The following is a 21,359-nucleotide window of genomic DNA, read 5'->3' as shown; positions in this document are numbered from 1 at the left end:
TTTGAGCAGTTGTTGTTGCTTTTCAATTACTATAAAATAGAGGAATCCAAGGCAGAGATTTGAGTCAATTGGGAGAAGAAAAAGCCGTGATGATGCCAGGTGGCAACGCCCCCAAACCTCCCCATTCCGGCCCCTCCCACCACCGCAAATCCCGATGGGATTCCTCCGCCGCCGCCGCAGCAGCTGCCGCGGCCGCGGCCGCCTCCAAATCCAAACCGTCTCCTAACTCCGGCGCAGCTTCACAGCCGAAACCCCGGCCGGAGAACCCATCTCCAAGGCCCGGAAATCCCAATTCCGCAGCCGGGCCGAGCTCGGTGTTCCCTTTCAACGAACCACCACCGCCCCCGTCTTATGGATTTCACATGCTGGATCGCCGGAGCATCGTCCTCGCCGATGGCTCCGTGCGCTCTTACTTCGCTTTGGCACCTGATTATGAGAATTTCGCGCATATGTCGCGACCCGCATTCCGGCCCGGATTCATTGGCCAGAGCGAATTCGGGCTTGATCGGCCGCCTTTTCCGATGAGCCCTGATTTCCGCGGTCCGGATGGTAGGGCCCGCAATCCTGAATACCGGAATGTGGGGCTTGAGAATTCGTTGAAACGGAAATTTGGGGAAGATGAGAGGGGCGGGAGGGATGATGGGTTTGATAGGCAGAGGCAACAGCTTTTGCAGTATGGTAAGGTGAACGGGCCGGGCCCTAGTGTTGGGTACGATTTGGGGAGAGGTGAAGATGCGAGAGCTGCTAAGAACATGAGATATAATGAGGGAAGTTCGAGCAAGCTTAGGCATAGCGAGGTCGATCAGAATGCATTAAAGGTGGCATTTTTGCATTTCGTGAAGTTGGTTTTTGAGAATGCCAATCAGAAAAAGAGTTTTTTGATGGATGGTAAACAGGGGCCTCTGCCATGTCTTGCTTGTGGCAGGTCTGATCATGTTTTATGCTTACGATTTCAGTTGTTTGTTTAGTAATCTCTGCTTTTTTGCTCTAATTGTTTGGATCGTAAATATTCTTTGTTGTCTTGTGTAACTCAAGTATTTGTTTGACTTGTTCATGTACATTGTTTGATATCCAGTCAGTAGCTAGATTTTTGAGCAATAGGTGGAAGGTGTTTTTAGCAATAGTGTGAAAAGTGGTTTAAGGAGATCCTATAGGCAATTTAGATACTGTGGTGCTCGGCTAGTTTGGAAAGTTTATTAAGTTTATCAGGTGTATCTGAATTTATGCAGGTCGATTTTCTTTGACAAACACCTTATGTCATGCTTGGTTTGAAGGTTTGATTTGTTGAAAAGTTTGACTGGTAGTGCTTCTTTTTTTCTTGGTTTGGAATGATAATCTGATATCAATTTTTGTGGTGACCTACCCTGATCTTAAACTTTGTGAAGGATATGCTACAGAGATCTCACCTTCACCTTATGTTTAAGTTTTGTTGAATCTCTTCATATTCTATTTCTGATTATTAGCATCATACACTTTTGCAAGGGTGACAATATTTGCTTTTGAGTTAGCATTATAGATCCTGTCTGATGAGACATGCCTTGTGCTTTGGATTGAGCTTTTATTTTAAAACTTTAGGTCACTTTCTGTTCACTGTTTCATGGTGATAGACATGGATTACCGTACAGAGAACTGTTATGTGAGAAGTCTGTCAACTAATGCTGTATGTAGGGCTCAAATTGCATTCTTTGCCTGACTTTCTGCGAGTCCGTGACACTGGCATATGGTGTTGGTTCTCATTGCAAATTCTGTAGATATAGCCTTCAGGAAATTAAATATTTTAACAGCACATTACTAGGATCCTACTTTTCCCTGCTTAACTGCTAAGTTTACTCGTACAGATTTGTGCTTTATTTTCTATCCTTCTCCAACTCCAGTAGACTAACAGCTAACTTTTAGGCCAACTGCAAGAGTCTTACTCCTCAGAATTGTTTTTATTATTTTGTTCAGAGTGTTTGCTTCTGGATTCCTTGCTGGTTGCTTGCTCTATCAGGAACTGTTAACTTAATTCTCATTTATTGAACATAAATATATGCAGGACATTGTTTGCTCTTTTGCACTTTATATCCACTGTACTAACATATGCCGACCTGTTATGGTTAGTGGTTACACAGTAGATTTCGATGATTTTCAAGTCTGGACTATTGTTTTACAGCGCCATTCTTAGCCTATTACTCATGTTATTCTTAGATATAGGCAAGGTTTTGAAAGGCCTTTTAAGCCTCGAGCCGTTTCCCGATGGCCCTGCGGGCCGTAAGACTCGATGCAGTGCGAGGTGTAAACCATAAAAACACATGAAAATCATAGCAAGTATAATAAAACACATAAAAACATAGCAAATATAATAGAACACATGAAGATTGAAGACACATTAAAATTAAAACGTGGTATAAGTCGAGTCAAGGTTGAGGTGAGACGCCGCCTCAGATGTGTTTTTCAGGCGCTTCGCGCCGAGGCGTGCCTCAGAAAGCCTTTTTAAACCATTGATTTGGGTACCTGTCTTTCCTATTCATTACAGAAATGGGTGGAGCTAACTTCATTCAGCCTACTCTTGGAAACAAGTCAACAACTCACACCGAGCTTGTTCCCGGAATCCTTAAATAGTTTTTTGTGGTTGTATTTTTGATGCAAAATCTAGCTGGCTAAGACTCACTTGTAGTGCTTCTGTTCTAATTAATGTGTTTTTTATGGTTCTTTGTCTTATTGAGGTCGTGAAGTATAGATTCAGTCACATGTTTTTATCTCTCCAATGAATGTTCGGTATATTCTTCCCTTTGAATTTACGTTGGAGTTGCTCGATTTGTGCATGTCATGCCCAGGCGGCCAGGCCAGTGCAGGAACTTAGTTCTCTATATACTTGGAGTGCCTTATAATAAAATATTTTTGTATTTGAATTTCATCTGTTTAATCAGTATTTATTCTTAAAGATAACTGGATTCGGATTGCAGTATTATTAACAATGCCATTGCATACAATGTAGAGAAATCATCGATTTCTCTCTACATTGCTATTGAAGATGCAATAAAGCTTTTTTCTTTTTTTTTAATTCTTTCATATCTCTTAGTTCTGTATAACGTTCTCTGTCATGGGTGGCAAGATAGTACCCCTCATTAGTTGTTTAGCTCTTAGCTTTACTCATACAGAAGTCTGGGAAAATTATTGATGTATTTCTCTTCCATTTAAGTGAATCTGTTGTATGAAATTTTTCTGAAGAATGCATAGCTTACTTTGTATGTGTGAAGACTGTCTTTACAGTGTATTGAATGGGTCCAAATAAATTTTTGGAAGAAAGAAACTCAACTAAACCTACACAAATATATTTAGTTTGTAGTCCAAGAAGTTAAACATCGGTACCTCTACAAAGGAGAACAACTGACCATTTAGAAAGTCTTGCTATATCTGTTTGTTGGTGTTAATTTTTAGAAATGCTGTCTTTCAGGTTTTGTTTTAGTGCCTTCTCTAGCTAGTGATTATCCTTCTTGTGGGATTGTCATTGGCATTGTGTTAAATATCACAAAATATACTTCGTTGTGTCCGCTTTCCTGCAAGAGAGTTCTGGAGCTATTGATTCCCTGCAAATAATTTTGATGGAACGTCACAGGACTATATGGGCTTGGAATTCTCTGTATCATTTGTGCTGTTTTGCATTAGTCCTTCAGGCTGTTCTGGGCTGGGAAAATTCTTTTATGATTTTAACCTTTTCTTGTATTTCTAATTACTTCAACTGATTTGCTGCTTTGGATTCCTGAAAAAGACTTGAAGTTGAATGAGTGAACAATTAGGTCTGAGTATCTCTTTCTCCACTCTCCGGCTGTCTTTGCTTCTAGCTAACAGTTTTTACCTGCTACTATTTCTTACTAGCACTGACAAATTAGTCGTATATAGATAGGAATGGAGTGATTGCAAATGCTGCCGTTGCATGCTGTGTGCCCAAACTTCTACTGGATGATTTTATGTGCTGGTCAATGCAGCTGTTGCTTGACCGGTGTGACTGGCTTTATTGTATGCTGTGACTTGTAAATAATTTGTTTTGATGTTACTAGTCTTGGACATTGAGTTTAATTGCAAGATGTATATTGTTTTGGCCAGGTTCTCATATTAATTTTTTAATTCCTTGTTTGTGAGTTAAGCCCGTTGGCCCCGTTCACACATGGTTGAGTATTAAGGTTGAATTTGGACATTTCGTGAAAACCAAGCATTTGTTCCTCACAGTGACAAATATCTGATGAGATAGTATATGTGTGTGAAAATTGAGTGACTATTCCAATTTGTTTTATTGGTGTGAATTAGTTAAGAATCTCTTGTTTGTTTGTTTGTTTACTTAACACTCTCCTTTTTTTTTTGAACGGACGGGGAGGGGGGGTTGATAACTTGGTTACCTGAGCAGTAAATTGTATCTGCTGAATTTGAACACAACTTGAATTCTCTAGCCAAATGCAGATATTGCTAATGTTTCCATCATATTATCTTGATATTTTGTAAGACTTGTCTCGGTGTCTGAGGCTACTACACGATTTTGACATGAAAATATAGGTCTTCAAAAGATTTTCCAGATGTGCACAGTCTTATCATGCACGCATACAACTCGGAAAGTGCTGGCTCACTTGTGGATCATCTGGCCTTTCACAAGGCTTTGTGCATTCTGATGGGCTGGAACTGTTTGATGCCTCCTAATAACTCGAAAGCCTATCAGAATCTTTCTGCTGATGATGCAGAAGCAAATGTCGATGATCTGATTGTGTGGCCACCTACTGTTTTAATTCATAATACCATCACGGGGAAAGGTAGAGATGGACGCATGGAAGGTTTAGGAAACAGAGCAATGGATAGTATTCTTAGAGGTATCACACACTCCCATTCTCTGTCATGTTTTCATCTGTTCGTGAATGAGATGTTCTTTTTGTCATCTTTGGTGGCTGCATCAATAGTGGTTTTGTCTATACAGCATCCTCTATAGTGTTTTTGGTCTTCATCTAGATGAATCATCATCTATCCTGTTTAACATTTTATATAAGTTACAACTTTTGTGTGACCTAAATAAGCTTATCACACTATTGTTGTGTGGATGAGAAACTATACTGGTGGTTACCCAAGTGAATTCAGATTCCTTACAAACTGTTGCCACCACCTCCACCCATGTGGTGGTGGTTATGAACAATACTTAATGTCATGTACTTCGATTTAAGGGCTATCTGGCTCTCGTTTAGAAGCACTAAAACATGCTTATTAAGATTCTGCTAATCTGACAAGTAATTTTCTCCAGGCTGATTTGTCAGTTTTGATGGGAGATTAGTACGAATTTAGGTTTACCCGATGATTTGCTAATAAGGAAGACTTTTTAGTGTCCTGCCTACTTGCTATATGGTGTATTCTATCTAATTTTGGATGAAATAATTGTAGGACTGGTGATAGTAGGTATCTTATTTCTAAGAGACACCTCAGAATCATCATTTACTGGTTTGACCTGCTGGTTTTATTAATTTTTAGTAGCTTAGGAATTTATGATGAGTCCGTGTGTTGGATCATAGTCCGATAACTATTTACTATATAGACCAGTCTAGGTGGATGTCATACTATTATTTCAGGTCTTGCAGCACATAAGCAAATAGGTTATTATTCCCTTATATGACACTTTCATCTCATTGTTCTGTATCTGCATTTGCTCTTAGATTTGGGATGGAATTAAATTGTTGGTTCATGGCGCTCTTAGCTAACCAATATACATTTATACGCTGCTGATAAGTTACTAGCCTGTTTAAATCACCCTTTATTTCAATTCGGATCCTTATAGAAGTAAATAAACACCTTGCGCTGCCTGTCAAAAAATTCTATTTCATTTTGGTTTGGGAGTTTTTATCTCTCTCTCTCTCTCACACGAGTGTTAAGATTGAGGTCTTGAAGAGAAGATATTTTAGATTTCTTAATCATCAAGAGTAGTTTTAGATATCACTTAAAGCACTCTTCTTTCTGAAATTTTGGGGACTGAGCCGCAACTAGGGTTATGTTTCAATCTTGGTTTGCTAATTCATGCCTTTGTTATAATGGAGATCTATGACTAGACGCATCTATTTTTCTCTGTCCAAGGACAATTTTGTTCAGTTGGGTTATGTGGGATGGCGTATTCCTGTAAGAATAACTTTACTCTTATAGTTTGCATAGCTAGCTAACCTTTTTGAGTTTCGACTAATCTTTCATGAAAATATCGACTGCTGTGGACTAGCCAGTCATATATCTGATTTGATGCAAATGCTTAAAAACTTCTTCGTCTGCTCCTAGCTTTCAAGCATCTCCCACTCCCCATCTCTTCCTCGCCAACTGGATGCATTCTACGAAATATATGACCGACTGGATGTGTTACCGTTTCCTCTTCCAGAGCATAATATATCCAGTTGGTAGTATATCATGTTTTTGTAGGTAGCATGAGGCTGGCGTGATTCTCGTTACTGGTATAAATTGTGATTGAAGCTTAATCTGTGTTTCGATGCCCAAATTGAGCTGTGGTTTAGAAGTACTGGGTTCCTAATGCCGGTCTCTTCTGTCTTTCAGATATTGGATTCACTAGTGGAAAGTCGATGTCATTGTATGCAAGAGAAGGTCATCTTGGCATGCACGTTGTGAAGTTCGCAGGTGAGGAATCGGGGCTCTCGGAGGCTCGGAGGCTTGCTGACTATTTTGAGAGGCAGAAACATGGGCGGAAGGACTGGGTCCGTCTGCAACCCTTAACACTTGCCAAGGATGACGAGAAGAACCCAAACCTCGTGAAATTGGATCCCAAAACCGGAGAGAAAAAGAGGGTGTTTTACGCCCATCTAGCCACTGTTGCCGATCTAGACAAGATCACTTTTGAGCTCAAGAAGAAGGTCTCGATTGTGAGCGCCCGGGAATTCGCACAACGCACGTGATCCTTGCCTCGTTCGTGTAAAGAAGGTAACATTATGTTACATTATTATGCAGTTTGTGTACAAGACTTTTGCTTGCTTTTTTGACTGGAGATGTTGACAGGAACCAAGAATTGCTTCTGATCTGATAACTTTGAGGGCTCTCTGCCGTATCCGAGTAAGTTTTTCGTGTCGATTGATCCTTTCTTTCTTGATTAGTACAATTTGTGCGACAGAATTTGAGGTTAATTCCAGTCTTGAGAAGGCTCTTTCTATGCACATAATATCTATTTAGAGCTAAGACAAGAACACTAGCTTGTAATAATGTGATTCATAACTTGTCTTGGACAAAGATTGATGTGGGATAGTTGTTCCAAATTTGAACTTAACTTTTGTTTCTATTTTGTAGAAACAATTGTTTTCCATCCTTCTATAGTCTTTGTGTTTTTCTTTATAAGTGTTTATTTTGGGTGATAAGATTAAATCTTGAACTATTTTCGCACTATTAACTGTATCTTGAACTTTTTTAAACTTTGAACTATCAATTTTGTATCAAATATACTATGCACCCATTTTTAACCCTTTGAATTTTCAATTAGTACGACATTAGTTACTTTGTTTTTCATAATGTAAGTAAAGAAAAAAGAATAATTCTGAATGTATTGTGACATTCGGTTAGTCATGTCAAATTTTTGGAGCCAAAAAAAATAGATGAATAATACTACAATTGACATAAAATTAATATAGTTCGAGGTTTGAAAAAATATTTTCAATAATTCAAGATATAATTATAATGTAAAAATAATTTGAGGTTTAAAGTGATATTTACCCATTGATGGGATCTTCTCATAATCTTTTCCACCTACTACAAAAATTATTCATCTTATAGTAGTAACAAAATGATAAGTAAAATATGGTATCCTCGTATTAATATTGTCGAAATGCATTGGACCACATTTAATTAGTTTGTATCGAATGACATGTCACATAGACATAAAATAACAAACACACAATATAGAAAAATCTAATGTTTAGTAAAAGAAAAATATGGAGACGAAAAGGAGATAACATCTATAGATGTGTGGTTCAAATTGCAAAGAATAAAATGAATTTCCTTGTGAAGAAGATGGTGCCGTTTGGGGTCACGAAACGACGCCATATTGTCTTTGTCAAAATGCTATTTTGCTTGTGGAAATCTAACTAATTAGAAGTCAAGATTGCATACTTTTTTAATTTTCCTCAAGATTCCTATGAGCTGTTATCATGCATTATCCTTTTTTTTTTTTTTTTTTATTATTATGATAATCGTTGGAAACGTCTAACTTGAGAATATCAAAAGTTCCACCCTTGCATATCTGTCCTAATTAAATTTTAATTACAATTAATAAAATTTATTAGAGATTAATAAACTACACTTAATTAAAAATTAATAAACTTGATAATAAAAAAACTTTTCATAATGAATTAATAATGCTCAATTAATAATTGTGGCCGACCATGCTTTATATTTTGCATAATATCAAACATTTAATAGAGATTCAACTTGAGAGTTAGGAGAAACTGTGGTTCACAATTTCAAATACTTTTTTTAAGACACAAGATACAAATTTGTACTATAATTGGTTAAATACTACAAATATAATTCCAACAATCACAATAACCAAACTAATACTATATATTAGACCAAATCCAAACTAAACTCATATTATAATTCGTACATCAGAGATTAAAAGTCAATCAAGATTATAAGGGGAATAAAAAAATAAATTTTACTTCAAAACCATGTAGTTGTATTCATTACATAAAGTGACTTTAATCAAGTTAATTAATACTCCCTCCGTCTCACTGTATCTGAGACTCTTTCTATTTTGGGCGTCTTACTGTAAGTGAGATTATTTCTTTTTTTTGGTAAAAGTTTTTCCTTTTAAACACCTTTTCACCTACACACAAAATACATCTTTTTTAATTTTCGTGCTAAAAAAAAAGGTCTCACTGACAGTGGGACGGAGGAAGTAATACACAATTTTTTTAATTTATGCCACTATTATTCATGTTTCTGGAACACCTTATTTTTAAAATCTTTAATGAGATTCGAATTGCTAACGAAGAAATTATTGAATTACCTTCATATTTTATTTTCTTGTTGTATACTTTTGGACGTTGGCAACAAGGGACTTTCAAAATATCCAGCTCAATAAATTATTAGCCGTCGTTATCTTACATATCTCATTTTCCACAAAAATATAGTATAATACACGCAATATATTCTGTATTTAAAAAAACCAAGACAATCTTAAATCATTTATGTATCGCGTCAAAATCAGATTTTCTACGATTAAAAAAATCTAATAAAAAATTACTCCTATGTATCGAGACAGACAATAATTAGGCGCCATTCATTGGATAAGCTTATCACCATTATTTAAGAAAAAATATAGTATATTTAAATATTAAAATAAAAACTATCGTGATTAACGTCACAGCGGCGACATCGTGCACAAACACGAAGGTGCAGACAATTCATGTTTTTCATAAAAAAATTAAATAATTAATTACTAATTTTTTTAGAATACAAAATTTCGTAATTATTAATTTTTTTGGAAGATTAATTTCATTTTTGAGTATATAAACTAGATTATATTTATACGAGGTCACTTCGTTTCTCGTTATTTCAACCAACAGTTCAGAAAAAGCCCACTAAAAGGTGATTAAGCTCTGATTTCTTTTTTCTTTTTCTTTTTTTTTCTGTCTCATTATTCTGTTCTTGATTTGTGGCGGTTTAGTTTATGTATACTTCGATAACTGATTTTATCTTCTTTTTTTTTTTTTTTTTTTTCAATCTTAAAATATTTTCAGCTGAAAAGAAAATGGAGTACTAGATCGATTCAGCTTTTCTCTTTAGATGAACATTTTTATTTTATTTTATTATGAAGTTTAGGTTAGGTGAGGAAGGGATAAATTGTTGCTTTTATGAACTGGGCTTTACCATTTCTTAATTTTTTTGTATTGATTTTTTGGTAATAAATTCAGTATGTGAAAAATTGATGCACTTTTGTTTGATTTGATAAGGATAAGGTTGTTAAAGATCGAATTTTGATTAGTTTCTTTGTTGCGATGGGTTCATTCTAGATGCTGAGAATGTGTTTGCTGTATGTCCTGAGTTGATCATGAATTGTTTGAATCTTTGAAGAAGCATAGTTTTCGACTGTTGTGCGTGTTTTAGTGCATCATCTCAAGATTTTGTTATTAGTTTGCAGGATTAATCGAGAAATATGGCCGAGGGAAATGTTGGAATAGCTAAGGATGTAACTGAAGTAAGTCTTTGCAGATTGATTGTTGTCTGTTTTTTGTTTAACCAGTGTGTGTGTTTGTGTGTTTTGTATTTCCGTTGTGTGAGTTTGATACTAAAAATGAAATAAAATCTTGTTTTTGGTTTTGTTCTTCTCAATCTTGTTTCTTGGCTAAGCATAGTTTCCTCATATTGTAGTTGATTGGTAACACTCCTTTGGTATACTTGAACAAAATTACCGAGGGTTGTGTTGCGCGTGTCGCGGCCAAGCTGGAGTCGATGGAACCGTGCTCTAGTGTCAAGGATAGGTATCTCATTTCGTTTCATAAAGGATATTCTACGCACTTTTATCCCGGCATTTTTGTTGCTGAGCTGAATTTGGTTCATTTATGTCGTAATTGAGTAACGGATTAAGAAAATCTTAACAATATTAATAAATAAAAAGAAGGTGAATCGATGAATTTTGCTCGGTCTTCACTGGGAACTTGTCTAATGAGTAGATCTTTTTGTTTTGGGGTTTTCTAGAATTTGAAAGCGAGAATCCCTTTACTTGAGCCGGATGAAAGGAAACTTTCACATCCGTCTTTGAAAGGGGAGGTCCAATAGGATCCTATCCTAATTTTTCTTTTGCCTCTTGCTTCAATCTCGAGTTGTCTCCGTGCAGGATTGCATATAGTATGATTACAGATGCGGAAGAAAAAGGGCTTATCACACCAGGAGAGGTAGAGTAACACATATTAACTAATTCAATGCTTATTTTTCTGAAATTGAGGGTGTACGGTGTACCTTTATTCTTTTTGGCTGTTTTATTGATGATCAGTTTATTTATATTTTTCTTGTTTTCGGCACAATTCAATCTTACTATTTTTACAATTTGTTGTGTAGAGTGTCCTCATTGAACCTACGAGTGGAAATACCGGTATAGGCTTGGCGTTCATTGCAGCCGCCAAAGGCTACAAGCTCATCATTACCATGCCTGCTTCCATGAGTCTTGAACGCAGAATAGTTCTCCGTGCTTTTGGTGCTGAGTTGGTGCTCACAGATCCCGCTAAGGGAATGAAAGGTGCCGTTGCGAAGGCTGAGGAGATACGGGATAAGACACCCAACTCCTACATCTTTCAGCAGTTCGAAAATCCGGCCAACCCAAAGGTAACTAACTGTTAAGGCAATATATATAGTTGATAATTTCCAACAGGGAAAATTTATGAAAAACTTCTTCCAGATACACTATGAAACCACCGGGCCTGAGCTCTGGAAAGGAACAAATGGAAAAATTGATGGGTTCGTCTCTGGAATTGGCACGGGGGGCACTATTACGGGTGCAGGAAAATATCTTAAAGAACAAAACCCCAAGATAAAGGTCAGCTCATCATTTTCAATTTAGTAGATATATGTGGTTGATTCAACTATAGTACCGAGCTATAAATTCGGCATAATTGAACTGCCTGCTTCACTATCTATTGAAATTGTTAGGTTGTTGTGATTTTCTAACCTTCTGTCTTATTTGTCTTTTAGCTGTATGGTGTCGAACCAAGTGAAAGTGCTATTCTTTCCGGAGGGAAGCCTGGTGAGTTCTATGAATTTTTATTCTTGATTGAATGAAGTGCTAAAATCATGTATCAATTCTGTTAAAATAATCATATCAAAAGTTATTTTTGCACCAATAGGACTGGAAATCTTACTCTTGAAATATAATAGAAAATATAATTTGTTATCTGATTTCTGTTAAACAACCATAGAAATGCACTTTTTTCATGACTCCATGTAATCACCTTTATCTCCTGTCTTATACTTATTAAAATCGTCATTCATCAATGCAAGTTGAGGAACAGTTTTGATGTGGCAAGCTCTTTCTTCGGGTTTTCACTCATCGTGGAGAGACAAGCTCAAACTTTAAAAAATAATATGCTCATATAATTCCAAGACTTACCGTAAAATCTTTGAGAAATATAAAATAAGTTTTGTTAGCTCTCTTTACTCCATTACCCAAGTGGTTGTACTCAACTTTAAGTTTCTCCCTTATAATGCTCAGGTCCACACAAAATCCAAGGAGTTGGTGCTGGTTTTATCCCTGGCGTTCTAGACGTTGATCTCATCGATGAAGTAGTTCAAGTAAGATTCGTCTAAACTCATTGTTCTTTCCAATCCGGATGGAAATAATTCAATCAATTTTATCGTCTACCTCCGTTGACCTTTAGATGTGATGTGTTAAATTGAGATTTCCCCTGTATATTTTCAGGTTTCAAGCGAAGAAGCGATAGAGACTGCTAAGCTTCTTGCATTGAAAGAGGGGTTGTTGGTAAGTCCCATTACTTTAGTCTTTCTGGGGGTGGGTGCAAAAGGCTTGATCAATTTAATTGGTGATTTGGTTCTTTTTTCGTGTTTATATTCTACAAACCCGATGGTGTTTCTCGATCTGAAGCTTTAATGATATGCAACAGGTTGGGATATCATCCGGTGCAGCAGCAGCATCTGCTATCAAGCTTGCGAAACGTCCTGAAAATGCTGGAAAGCTCATTGTTGTAAGTCTTTCCGCTTCTCTATTCTCGTTGATAGAGTGAGAATCCTCAATAGGCATTTCAATTTTGAAGCTTTACATTAACACATTATTTTGGCAACCAATAAACAACCGAGTCTAAATAACGTGGGCTCCTAAATCACGTTCCTATATCTATATGTTTTCTTTACTTCAACTTATCTAGTTGCTACTAGTGGTTGCAAAATATGTCCCAACCTTTGAACAATGTAATAAAGATATCCGGAGTCGAATTTTCTGGTCTCTGAAAGTGCCAGAGATACATGAATTCCTAACCCTAAATTCACAAAGCACAAATCAGCAGTATTTTTAATTCTAAATGCACATTTAACATGTTACATTGTTAAGAGTTTGGGTACCAAAATATTACAGTTTGAATGTTGGGACATTTTTGGTGAAAGTGTTGAACGTAGGGACGTTCTCGTATATCTTCCCATTCTATTTTTGCATAGCAGTCACAGAATGAGTGGTGAAATAGTGGTATGAAAAAACATGGTGCAGAATTTCATTGTGTGATATGATTCACTAATCTTGTTCAACCTTGGTGGGATGCAGGCCCTTTTCCCTAGCTTTGGGGAGCGATATCTTTCTTCCGTGCTCTTTGAAACGATCAGGAAAGAGGTCGAGAACCAGCCCATCGAGCAGTGAACAGACTCCCGTGCTACGCTCCAACCACCTTAACGGCGCTACACTCTCTGATATGGCGATGGAATAATGGACGACACGACACCGGTTTGTCTCTGTTTCGGTTTCTTGCTTCTCACCTTCACTTTCTGTGAGAGCTGTACCTCATTTCTACCCAGTTGCAATTGAATCTGTTTTGTTTTTGTGAAGTTATTTGATGCATCTCTCTCTCTCTTTCTTGGATGTTTGGAAACAACCCTATGTGCATTGCTTGTTTTTTTCAAAAATCAAAGCCATAATAAATGAATGTTTTACCTTTTTCTACTCACCCCCATATTTGAGCCATAGCAAAATTGTGCAGAGTAATAATCAATATATATTTATTAATATACTGTATTGATGATAACAATAAATATATGCAGCCACATTGCGGTCACCCGCAAACTAGTTCAATAGGAAATTTTTCTATTTATTTGATTTATGTTTTAAAATAAAAATAGGATTAATTATTTTACTGTATTGTCTATAGTGTACCTATTTTCTTATAAAGCTTTGCATTTTTTATTTTTATATAAACAATACTGTAAAATAAAATCTTATTTTTATTTTTAAAATTAAGCTATATAAATCATTTTTTTTCTTATTTAACTAATTTGTAGTTGGTCATAACGTGGCTATTTAGCATCACTCACATTGATAAATTAGAATGTTATGATCCATGGACTGTTATATCAATTTTTGTACAACTTATTTATAAATGTACAGTAGAATCTAATTTCCCAATTTCAATAATGTGACATAACAAATGGGATGGATCATAATGAACAGTTAAAAACTTGCAGTGGAATAGCATATATTCTATGCAAAATTAAGCATATGAGACTGAAAAAGTAGTTACAAATATTGTGAGAGAGATTGAAGTGACGTATATTTTGTCTACCTTTAAATTTGGCATAATTCAATTTTCAGTTATTGTCCTCTTCCAATTATTACTCTGATTTTCACTATTTGTTCCTGATGTAACAACATGTCGTTTTATACAAATACTACAAAAATCATCAATTCAATTTCTCATCATGTAGTCGTTCACTTTTCTTCTTTTTATTGAATAAATTAAAAGTAAGGATTATTGTCGGAAAATACATAAAATTTGTCAATTTTTTAATTTATATCATAATTTTTTTATTATAAAATACATGAATTTAAGATAAATTCTGAATCGTTCTACGACGAACAATTGCGTCCAAATCTAATCTGATATCGCAGTGAGAAAAAGTAAGTCGTGGGACTAACTACTAAAATTAGATTTGAGCAAAATTATCATATTCCACCCTATTATTGATCTGCAATTTTGCTTAAATCTTCTATTCAGTGAATTATTCAGATCGGTGCCGTGATTCGAAGTTTCCAACAAAGTAAACCCATGTTTAAAAATATCACCATTCCAAATTAAGAAGAAACACTTTTATACATCTTTAATGGTGCCGTGATTCCAACAAAAATCCACCCCATATATACACACCCCAGAGAAAGAAAAAAAAAAGTAACATTTCTGATAATTAAGAGTATATATATATATATATGTACACAATCAATAATTTGTGAGTTGATGAATGTGGCAGGTGAAGAAAATATGGGATTAATTATTGATAAATGATAACTCCAAGTCTCCGACCAATTATCTGTCCATTTCTTTTGAGTTTTTCAAAGAACCCTAAACACCCAAATCACAATAAGTCGTTTTCATTTAGATTTGCTCATTAGTGTCATTTTCAACTTTTTCTCCATTAATGACCAATTATTATTGAACTATCATCCTTGTATTAATTTCCTCAAAAATCACCTTAAGGTTTTGGTTGATTTTAACTCAATTAATTGTTACTTAACTAGCTATATAGATAATTTAATACTCCCTCGTCCACCCTATAATTTTTCTTTTTGATTCGTCCACGAAATTCGTCCTCATTTTCATTTTTAGTGACTATATCCTATACGACTGTTTCATAACAAAAATTAATTGGAGTTTTACTATACTCACAATTTAATTAATTTTTTAAAATCTGTGCCATTTTCAGACGGAAATACAATATGCGGACGAACGAAGATATATAGTATTTTATATTAATACCATCCATTGAATAGAAAATGCGACAAAAATATTCAAATTATTAGCATGGAGTAAATTACACTGTCTATGGCCCCAATAACCGTTTGTCCTTGTAGATCGAACTGAATTTGTATACCCTAAATAGATGTTGATTTTGTAACATTAAATTACCCAATTTTAACTATGCATCATCATTTAAAAGTCATGTTTGTCATCACTATTGCAGAGTTTTGTCTCCACATATTGAAATTGATCAGTCTTTATTTTGTTATATATCACCACATTTATACATAATAATTAATCATATAAAAACAAAAACATAAATCGAACTGTATTATCCGAACAATAAATCTATGCAGTCACATTGTGGCCAGTGGCCACCCATGCACAAACTAGTTTGATAGGAAAGAAAGTTGATTTATTTAATTTATTTTTCAAATAAAAATAAGATTTTGTTATTTTATTGTATTCTCTATATTGTGGAGTTCTTATTTTTTTAAAATTTTTATGGCATTTTTTATTTTTAATTTATTTTTTAATAATAATAAAAAAGTTACAAAAAAATAACTGCAAAGTAAAAAATACAATAAAATGACTAGATCTTATTTTTATTTTAAAAAATAAGTTAAATAATTTTTTTTTTCTATTTAAGTGATTTGTGGGTGGCCACAATGTGGCTATTTAGCATCACCCTTATTCGATAGCTACTCGGATAATACAACCATAATTAAACTAATCATTTAAGTGGCCATGCATGCTTTTAAGTAAACTTATCCAATTAATTATATGTAATTTATTTGGGAAAAATTAAAATTAAGCTAAACACAAAATAGTAGTCAAGTTTGTCGTACTTAAGCACACTCTCCCAAAAATAGGTCCAATATTAAAAAAAATACTTACTGTTGCCATTATAGCACACAAATCCTACTACGCCTAAAAAGGGCATGCATGACTTGGAATTTAACAATTCAATATTCATGGGAATTAGGTAAATTATTATCGATCTAAGCCAACTAACTTAAGCACATAATTGCAGTTATTTGCTTAATTAATTAATTGCAGTGTGGTATATAGTAGTTAGAAGGCTTTCTTTGGATTCTTTTTGGTTTGTCTATATGCTCGAAATAAACATAACAAGAGGAATCCTTACTTTATCTTAAATTAATTCATTAGTTTGTCTATACTTGGGTTGACAGAAAAGAATTATAAGAACCGAGCACGCCTTGAGAGAGAGAAAGAGAGAGTTTTTTTTTTTATTTTAAAATTACGAGATCAGGTATCTGAATATATATAATCATTAATTAATTATGTAATCCGCACGCAGGCGGGACCTCACCATCACTCAAACGGTGAGAAAACATCTCTGCACGCAGGCGAAAAATGCTTTGCGTGTGGGACCTCAACACCAAATAATACAACACCGCACGCAGGCGAAAATACAACACCATCTAAAGTGGGAAAATATCACCGCACGCAGGCGGCCATTGGAGCAAGGCCTCATTGAGAGAGAGAGAGATTTGATATTTTTTATTTCTTTTGTGAGAGAAATTGCATAGTTGGTTCGGAAAAATTAAGTATAAAGTCTACGCGTTGCATAATTAACTATGTTATTATAAGAAATTAATGATGCATGCATTAGTACTGATTTGAACTTGAACAATAATTGAGTTGATGCATTAGATAAAACGTAATAATTAATAATTATGCTAGTAAGTTTAGATGCACATGCTCTAAATTTATACCGTTCGATCGATTTATTGAAGTCCGAATTATTAATCTTAGAATTCGATTCACCCATTTATTTTTATTTTTGATCTCATATTTGAATTCATCAATATTCACCAATGGTTTTTTTTTTTTTAAATCATCTTTAAGTTTTAACATTCTAGTTTGAAGGTTCTTCATTGTTATTACTTTTAATTATATTAATTTACATATACAATATCTTCTTCAATTCATTTTTTTCGACCCTCTTCAACTAAATATTCGAAATTAAGAATTTTAAAAAAATTGTGGAGAATGATATAATAATATTCAATTTATTAGCTTATTTTAATTACTTGTTATTTTTGTAGTAGGTCTTTTCTTTACGAGCTTGACCTATTTAGTTAGTCTATATATATATATATATATATATATATATATATATAAAATTAAAGTATAATCATTCGTACAATTGTTCGAACAAAAATTAAAATTTTCTCCATTTTTTATACTATTCGTGCAATAAGAAACATTAAACTGTGCAACAATAGACAACAAGATTTTACAAAGAATCATAACCATTAGTTTTAAAGAAATAAATGGATGAAATTGATTCTTAATCCCTATTTTAAGGATGGTTTCTATCTTAACCAACCCCCCCCCCCCCCCCCCCCCCTCCACCCCTATTGATATATATATAAATGTATGTATTTCATATAAAATTTATATACATGAAAGCATACACTCACGATGTAAAGAGTCAACTATATATTACTAATATATATATATATATAGTATATATATGTATATATATAGTAATCATGCACCAACTCTAAAGTTAAAAAAAGAAAAATGTCGAACCTCATGTGGAAGAGCTTCAACATCTGCTTCTCCAAGTTCAAGTGCTTTCCAACCATATCCCTCTCCCCCCAACCCGCCGCCGCCTCCGCCACCGCCGCCGAAGACCAAGATCAGCAACTCCCCGCCGCCACCAATCCCACACTTTTCAAGAATTTCAACTCTTTATACGACGCCAACTACTCCGACGACTTCTCAACCTCCAAATCCGGCCCCTTCTCCCCCTCCTCCACCGCCGCCGCCGCCGCCACCGAAGATTTCTTTTCCTCCTCCACCGACTCCGACGGCGACTGCATCCCGGATTTCTCCACCGCCTTCGCCTCCCACCGCTTCTTCTTCTCCTCCCCCGGCAGCTCAAACTCCATCGTCGAGCCGCTTGAACCGCCGCCGCCGCAGCCGCGGGATCCCGACGCCGTCGTGGGCGGCGGCGTAGCCGTCCACACAGACTCACCGGACCCTTACTCCGATTTCCGACAATCCATGGTTGAAATGATCGAAGCTCGCGACGCCACGGCGGATTGGGAATTCTTGAACGAGCTGCTCTCGTGTTATCTATCGTTAAACCCCGGCCACACCCACAAGTTCATCGTCGGCGCTTTCGCCGACGTCGTCGTCTCGCTCGTTGCCGCGCCGCCGCCGCCGCCGCCATCTGTCGACTGCTGCTGCGGGGAAACCCTCCTCCAACAACGAAGTGCCACGTCGGATTTGCCTATTTAATTCTTTTTTTTTTCTTTTTTAAAATGGAGTTTTGGTAAATAAACTATTTCGAAATTTGTATTTTAACATGACTTTTGAAATGTGACGAATTAAATTACCATCTTTTTAATTTTTATAATTTTGTGCTCTTAGTTATTTTCGATCGTCAGATTGTTGAATTAGAGCTTGCATGGTTTAATTCGTTACGTAATATTCATGTAACGACGTTATTTGTATAAAATTGTTGAGTATTGGACATTATATATATAGTGAGATACATAATACAATCAATTTATAATTTGGGGGAAAAAATTAATTAAAATTGTACCCTAAACGATATCGTTTTTATTAATTTACGCAAGCTCAATCTCAACACTCCGATGATCGGAAAAAAAAAATTGAGGGGACAAAATTATAAAAATTGAGAAGGTGATTATTATAAATTTGTCACACTTCAAAAGTAATATTAAAATTTTAATTTTAAAATAATAAAAATCTACCGACGAGAGAAATTAGTCGACCATCGATATTATTTCGTGCACGTGTGTGCAGGCACGTGGATGTTTTTGGTCTCTCGTTACATGTAATATTTTTTTAGGAAAGTTTTTGTGTTGTGTAAAATGCTGTCCCAATGAAAGAATGTCGTGTTTTCTTGTTTTAATTCATCGATTTTTACTTTTCTTGGGGGATTAAATCTTTGGAAATTAAATAAGGGAAAAGGTTTTGGTGATCACAAAATTGTGGCAGTGAGCTTATGCTTAGCCATTGGTCGTGATTATTAATTTACTTCAATAAATGTTTTGGTATGTTTGGTTAATTATATATAATTAGTTTATAATCTCTCTTTCGCAAAATCCAAAACCTCATAAAGTATGTATGAAGTTGAATAATTATGTTCTAAAAAAAAATGAATAATTATATATGATTAAGTTTCTATTTCAACTAATTAATATTAATATCCGGTCATTGTTTATCTAAGATATTAATTTTTTTTTCTTTTTTTTAAAAGAGGATCGATAATGGTTCCCCATTTCCCCCTTGGTGACTCGAACCCTCTGCGCTTCGTTGTCTCTAAGATATTATTGTTAGTGTTAATATGAGATTAAACACGATTTGAAATAGAGTTGTACGGAAGCGTCTAATTCGTTGATTAAAATTCACAAAACAACAAAAAAGAATGCAGATAGAGTGAATAAACTCTATTATCATTTAAAAACAGTAATTAAATAAGTGATCGGCTATGGAGAGAGCCCTTAAGAATTGGGCTTGTAGTTGGGCAAATTGATATATACGAAATTCAGTCTTAACTTTGAATACCAGACTTCTTATTTCTTTCGACTTCATAGATGCTAGTTTATTCCAAATGAATTTAAATTAATATAGATCTTAACATAAGATCAATTAAAAACCAACATATCCAACAAATATTAATTCCACATGAAATGCAACATTTAATATTCAGGCCTAACACTTGTGCTTTGGGAAATACATCATCGACAAAAAAAATTACGCGACAATCTAAAAAGTTTCAAAATCTTTCTCATTTTTTGGGGGTGACGAGGTCCCTTGCAACCAAAACCTAATTAATATTATTAATTATACAAAAATATGGAAAAAATATACAAAATCATCGAAATGTTCGGATAAGATATGAAATGAAAATGATGAATTCACCCCTTTGCAGAATAATAATTTTCATGTTGGTTTGTGTGTATAAATTAAGTGGTTAATTAATGCCTAAGATCAAATTAAGGTTTTAGATTTGAGTCTACCGTGATATATACGATTTTTGAAATTTATTTATTTTATTTATTAATTTATTAAAAAAATATCATGTTGGATTTCAGTTAATTTTGAATCATATTTGGAAGAAACCGAATAAATTTTGTGTGATAAGCATATAAAGTGTTATAGAAGTGGTCGAAATAGGTTAATGGATTTTTGCGGAAACTTTATTAGATATATGTACGCACATATTTTTGAGTTTAATATTAAAAATTTATAAAAAAACCTTTTATCTATTCTTCAATTAAATTAATTTCCCAAAAGTCTTCAACGCGAACTAAAATAAAACTTATGACGCTGAATTAGGAAAAGGAAATAGAGAACACGATAATAACACATTTATTTATTCGAAACTAATGAAAAACAACTAATTGTGACAAAAAAATGTGAGAGGACTTTTACTAATTTCTTCGACTATACTATGCTTTCAAATCTTGTCTAGTAGAGCTGAGGAGCAGGAGCAGGAGCATGCCCACGGTGTCTCGGTGGATGAGCGTGGTGGCCGTGAGGAGACGGAGCGTGGTGGTGGTGGTGGCGAGGAGGGTGAGCATGGTCGTGATCGTGATCGTGGTCGTGGTGAGGAGAGGGAGCATGATGGTGGTGAGGTTTGATTATTGTATCAACACTCCAATTTAAATTTCCTTCGAAATCACGAGCAAAAGAGGAAGTAGTAGCAAGAGCCAAGAGGCCAAGAAGCAATAAGAGAGAGTATGCAATAGACATTTTGTTTAATTTGTTTTGTTTGGTACAAAAATGAGCAAGACTTGAGCCATTTTATAGGAGTTATTATCATATGTGTAGCTCTTGATTGGTGCCCAAATTTGAGTTCCTTGCCTTGTAGAATAAGATTATTACTATTTTATAGTTTAAATTTTCAAAATTAAT

At 34.9% G+C, this 21,359-nt stretch overlaps 3 protein-coding genes across 8 annotated transcripts; all 3 read left to right on the top strand.

Annotated features, from left to right (window-relative positions):
- Positions 1–89: 89 nt before the first annotated feature.
- On the top strand, positions 90–7,303 carry LOC130991475 (uncharacterized). Its single transcript, XM_057915729.1, has 4 exons — positions 90–925; positions 4,531–4,838; positions 6,544–6,924; positions 7,000–7,303. Exons 1-3 carry the CDS (start codon positions 90–92, stop codon positions 6,897–6,899), a joined length of 1,500 nt encoding a protein of 499 aa, XP_057771712.1. The 3' UTR covers positions 6,900–6,924; positions 7,000–7,303.
- A 1,959-nt stretch (positions 7,304–9,262) lies between these two features.
- On the top strand, positions 9,263–13,533 carry LOC130991471 (cysteine synthase). 6 transcript variants are annotated; one of them, XM_057915719.1, is made up of 11 exons: positions 9,263–9,384; positions 10,133–10,189; positions 10,363–10,472; positions 10,829–10,886; positions 11,050–11,313; positions 11,387–11,524; positions 11,680–11,731; positions 12,197–12,276; positions 12,404–12,463; positions 12,606–12,686; positions 13,256–13,533. In XM_057915719.1, exons 2-11 carry the CDS (start codon positions 10,148–10,150, stop codon positions 13,346–13,348), a joined length of 978 nt encoding a protein of 325 aa, XP_057771702.1. In that variant the 5' UTR covers positions 9,263–9,384; positions 10,133–10,147; the 3' UTR covers positions 13,349–13,533. The 6 variants fall into 6 exon arrangements, with proteins under 6 accessions (XP_057771702.1, XP_057771699.1, XP_057771700.1 ...); XM_057915716.1 differs by lacking the exon at positions 9,263–9,384 and adding an exon at positions 9,485–9,579; XM_057915717.1 differs by lacking the exon at positions 9,263–9,384 and adding an exon at positions 9,490–9,579 and having other exon boundaries at positions 10,126–10,189.
- A 4,385-nt stretch (positions 13,534–17,918) lies between these two features.
- Positions 17,919–18,952, top strand: LOC130991470 (transcription repressor OFP12-like). Its single transcript, XM_057915715.1, has one exon. It carries the CDS (start codon positions 17,988–17,990, stop codon positions 18,708–18,710), a length of 723 nt encoding a protein of 240 aa, XP_057771698.1. The 5' UTR covers positions 17,919–17,987; the 3' UTR covers positions 18,711–18,952.
- The last annotated feature ends 2,407 nt before the right edge of the window (positions 18,953–21,359 follow it).

This window comes from Salvia miltiorrhiza, chromosome 7, assembly GCF_028751815.1.
Source record: "Salvia miltiorrhiza cultivar Shanhuang (shh) chromosome 7, IMPLAD_Smil_shh, whole genome shotgun sequence".
Taxonomy (NCBI): Eukaryota; Viridiplantae; Streptophyta; class Magnoliopsida; order Lamiales; family Lamiaceae; genus Salvia; species Salvia miltiorrhiza.
The sequence above is the reverse complement of the archived record's forward strand: the minus strand, read 5'-3'. Positions and strand labels throughout refer to the sequence as shown.

Excerpts from the sequence above, each read along its gene's own strand:
- LOC130991475 (XM_057915729.1), top strand. The coding sequence starts at position 90 with ATGATGCCAGGTGGCAACGCCCCCAAACCTCCCCATTCCGGCCCCTCC. Across the intron at positions 926-4,530 it reads CCATGTCTTGCTTGTGGCAG|GTCTTCAAAAGATTTTCCAG; the intron begins GTCTGATCATGT and ends ATGAAAATATAG. Across the intron at positions 4,839-6,543 it reads AATGGATAGTATTCTTAGAG|ATATTGGATTCACTAGTGGA; the intron begins GTATCACACACT and ends TCTGTCTTTCAG.
- LOC130991471 (XM_057915719.1), top strand. The coding sequence starts at position 10,148 with ATGGCCGAGGGAAATGTTGGAATAGCTAAGGATGTAACTGAA. Across the intron at positions 10,190-10,362 it reads TAGCTAAGGATGTAACTGAA|TTGATTGGTAACACTCCTTT; the intron begins GTAAGTCTTTGC and ends CTCATATTGTAG. Across the intron at positions 11,732-12,196 it reads TCTTTCCGGAGGGAAGCCTG|GTCCACACAAAATCCAAGGA; the intron begins GTGAGTTCTATG and ends TATAATGCTCAG.
- LOC130991470 (XM_057915715.1), top strand. The coding sequence starts at position 17,988 with ATGTCGAACCTCATGTGGAAGAGCTTCAACATCTGCTTCTCCAAGTTC.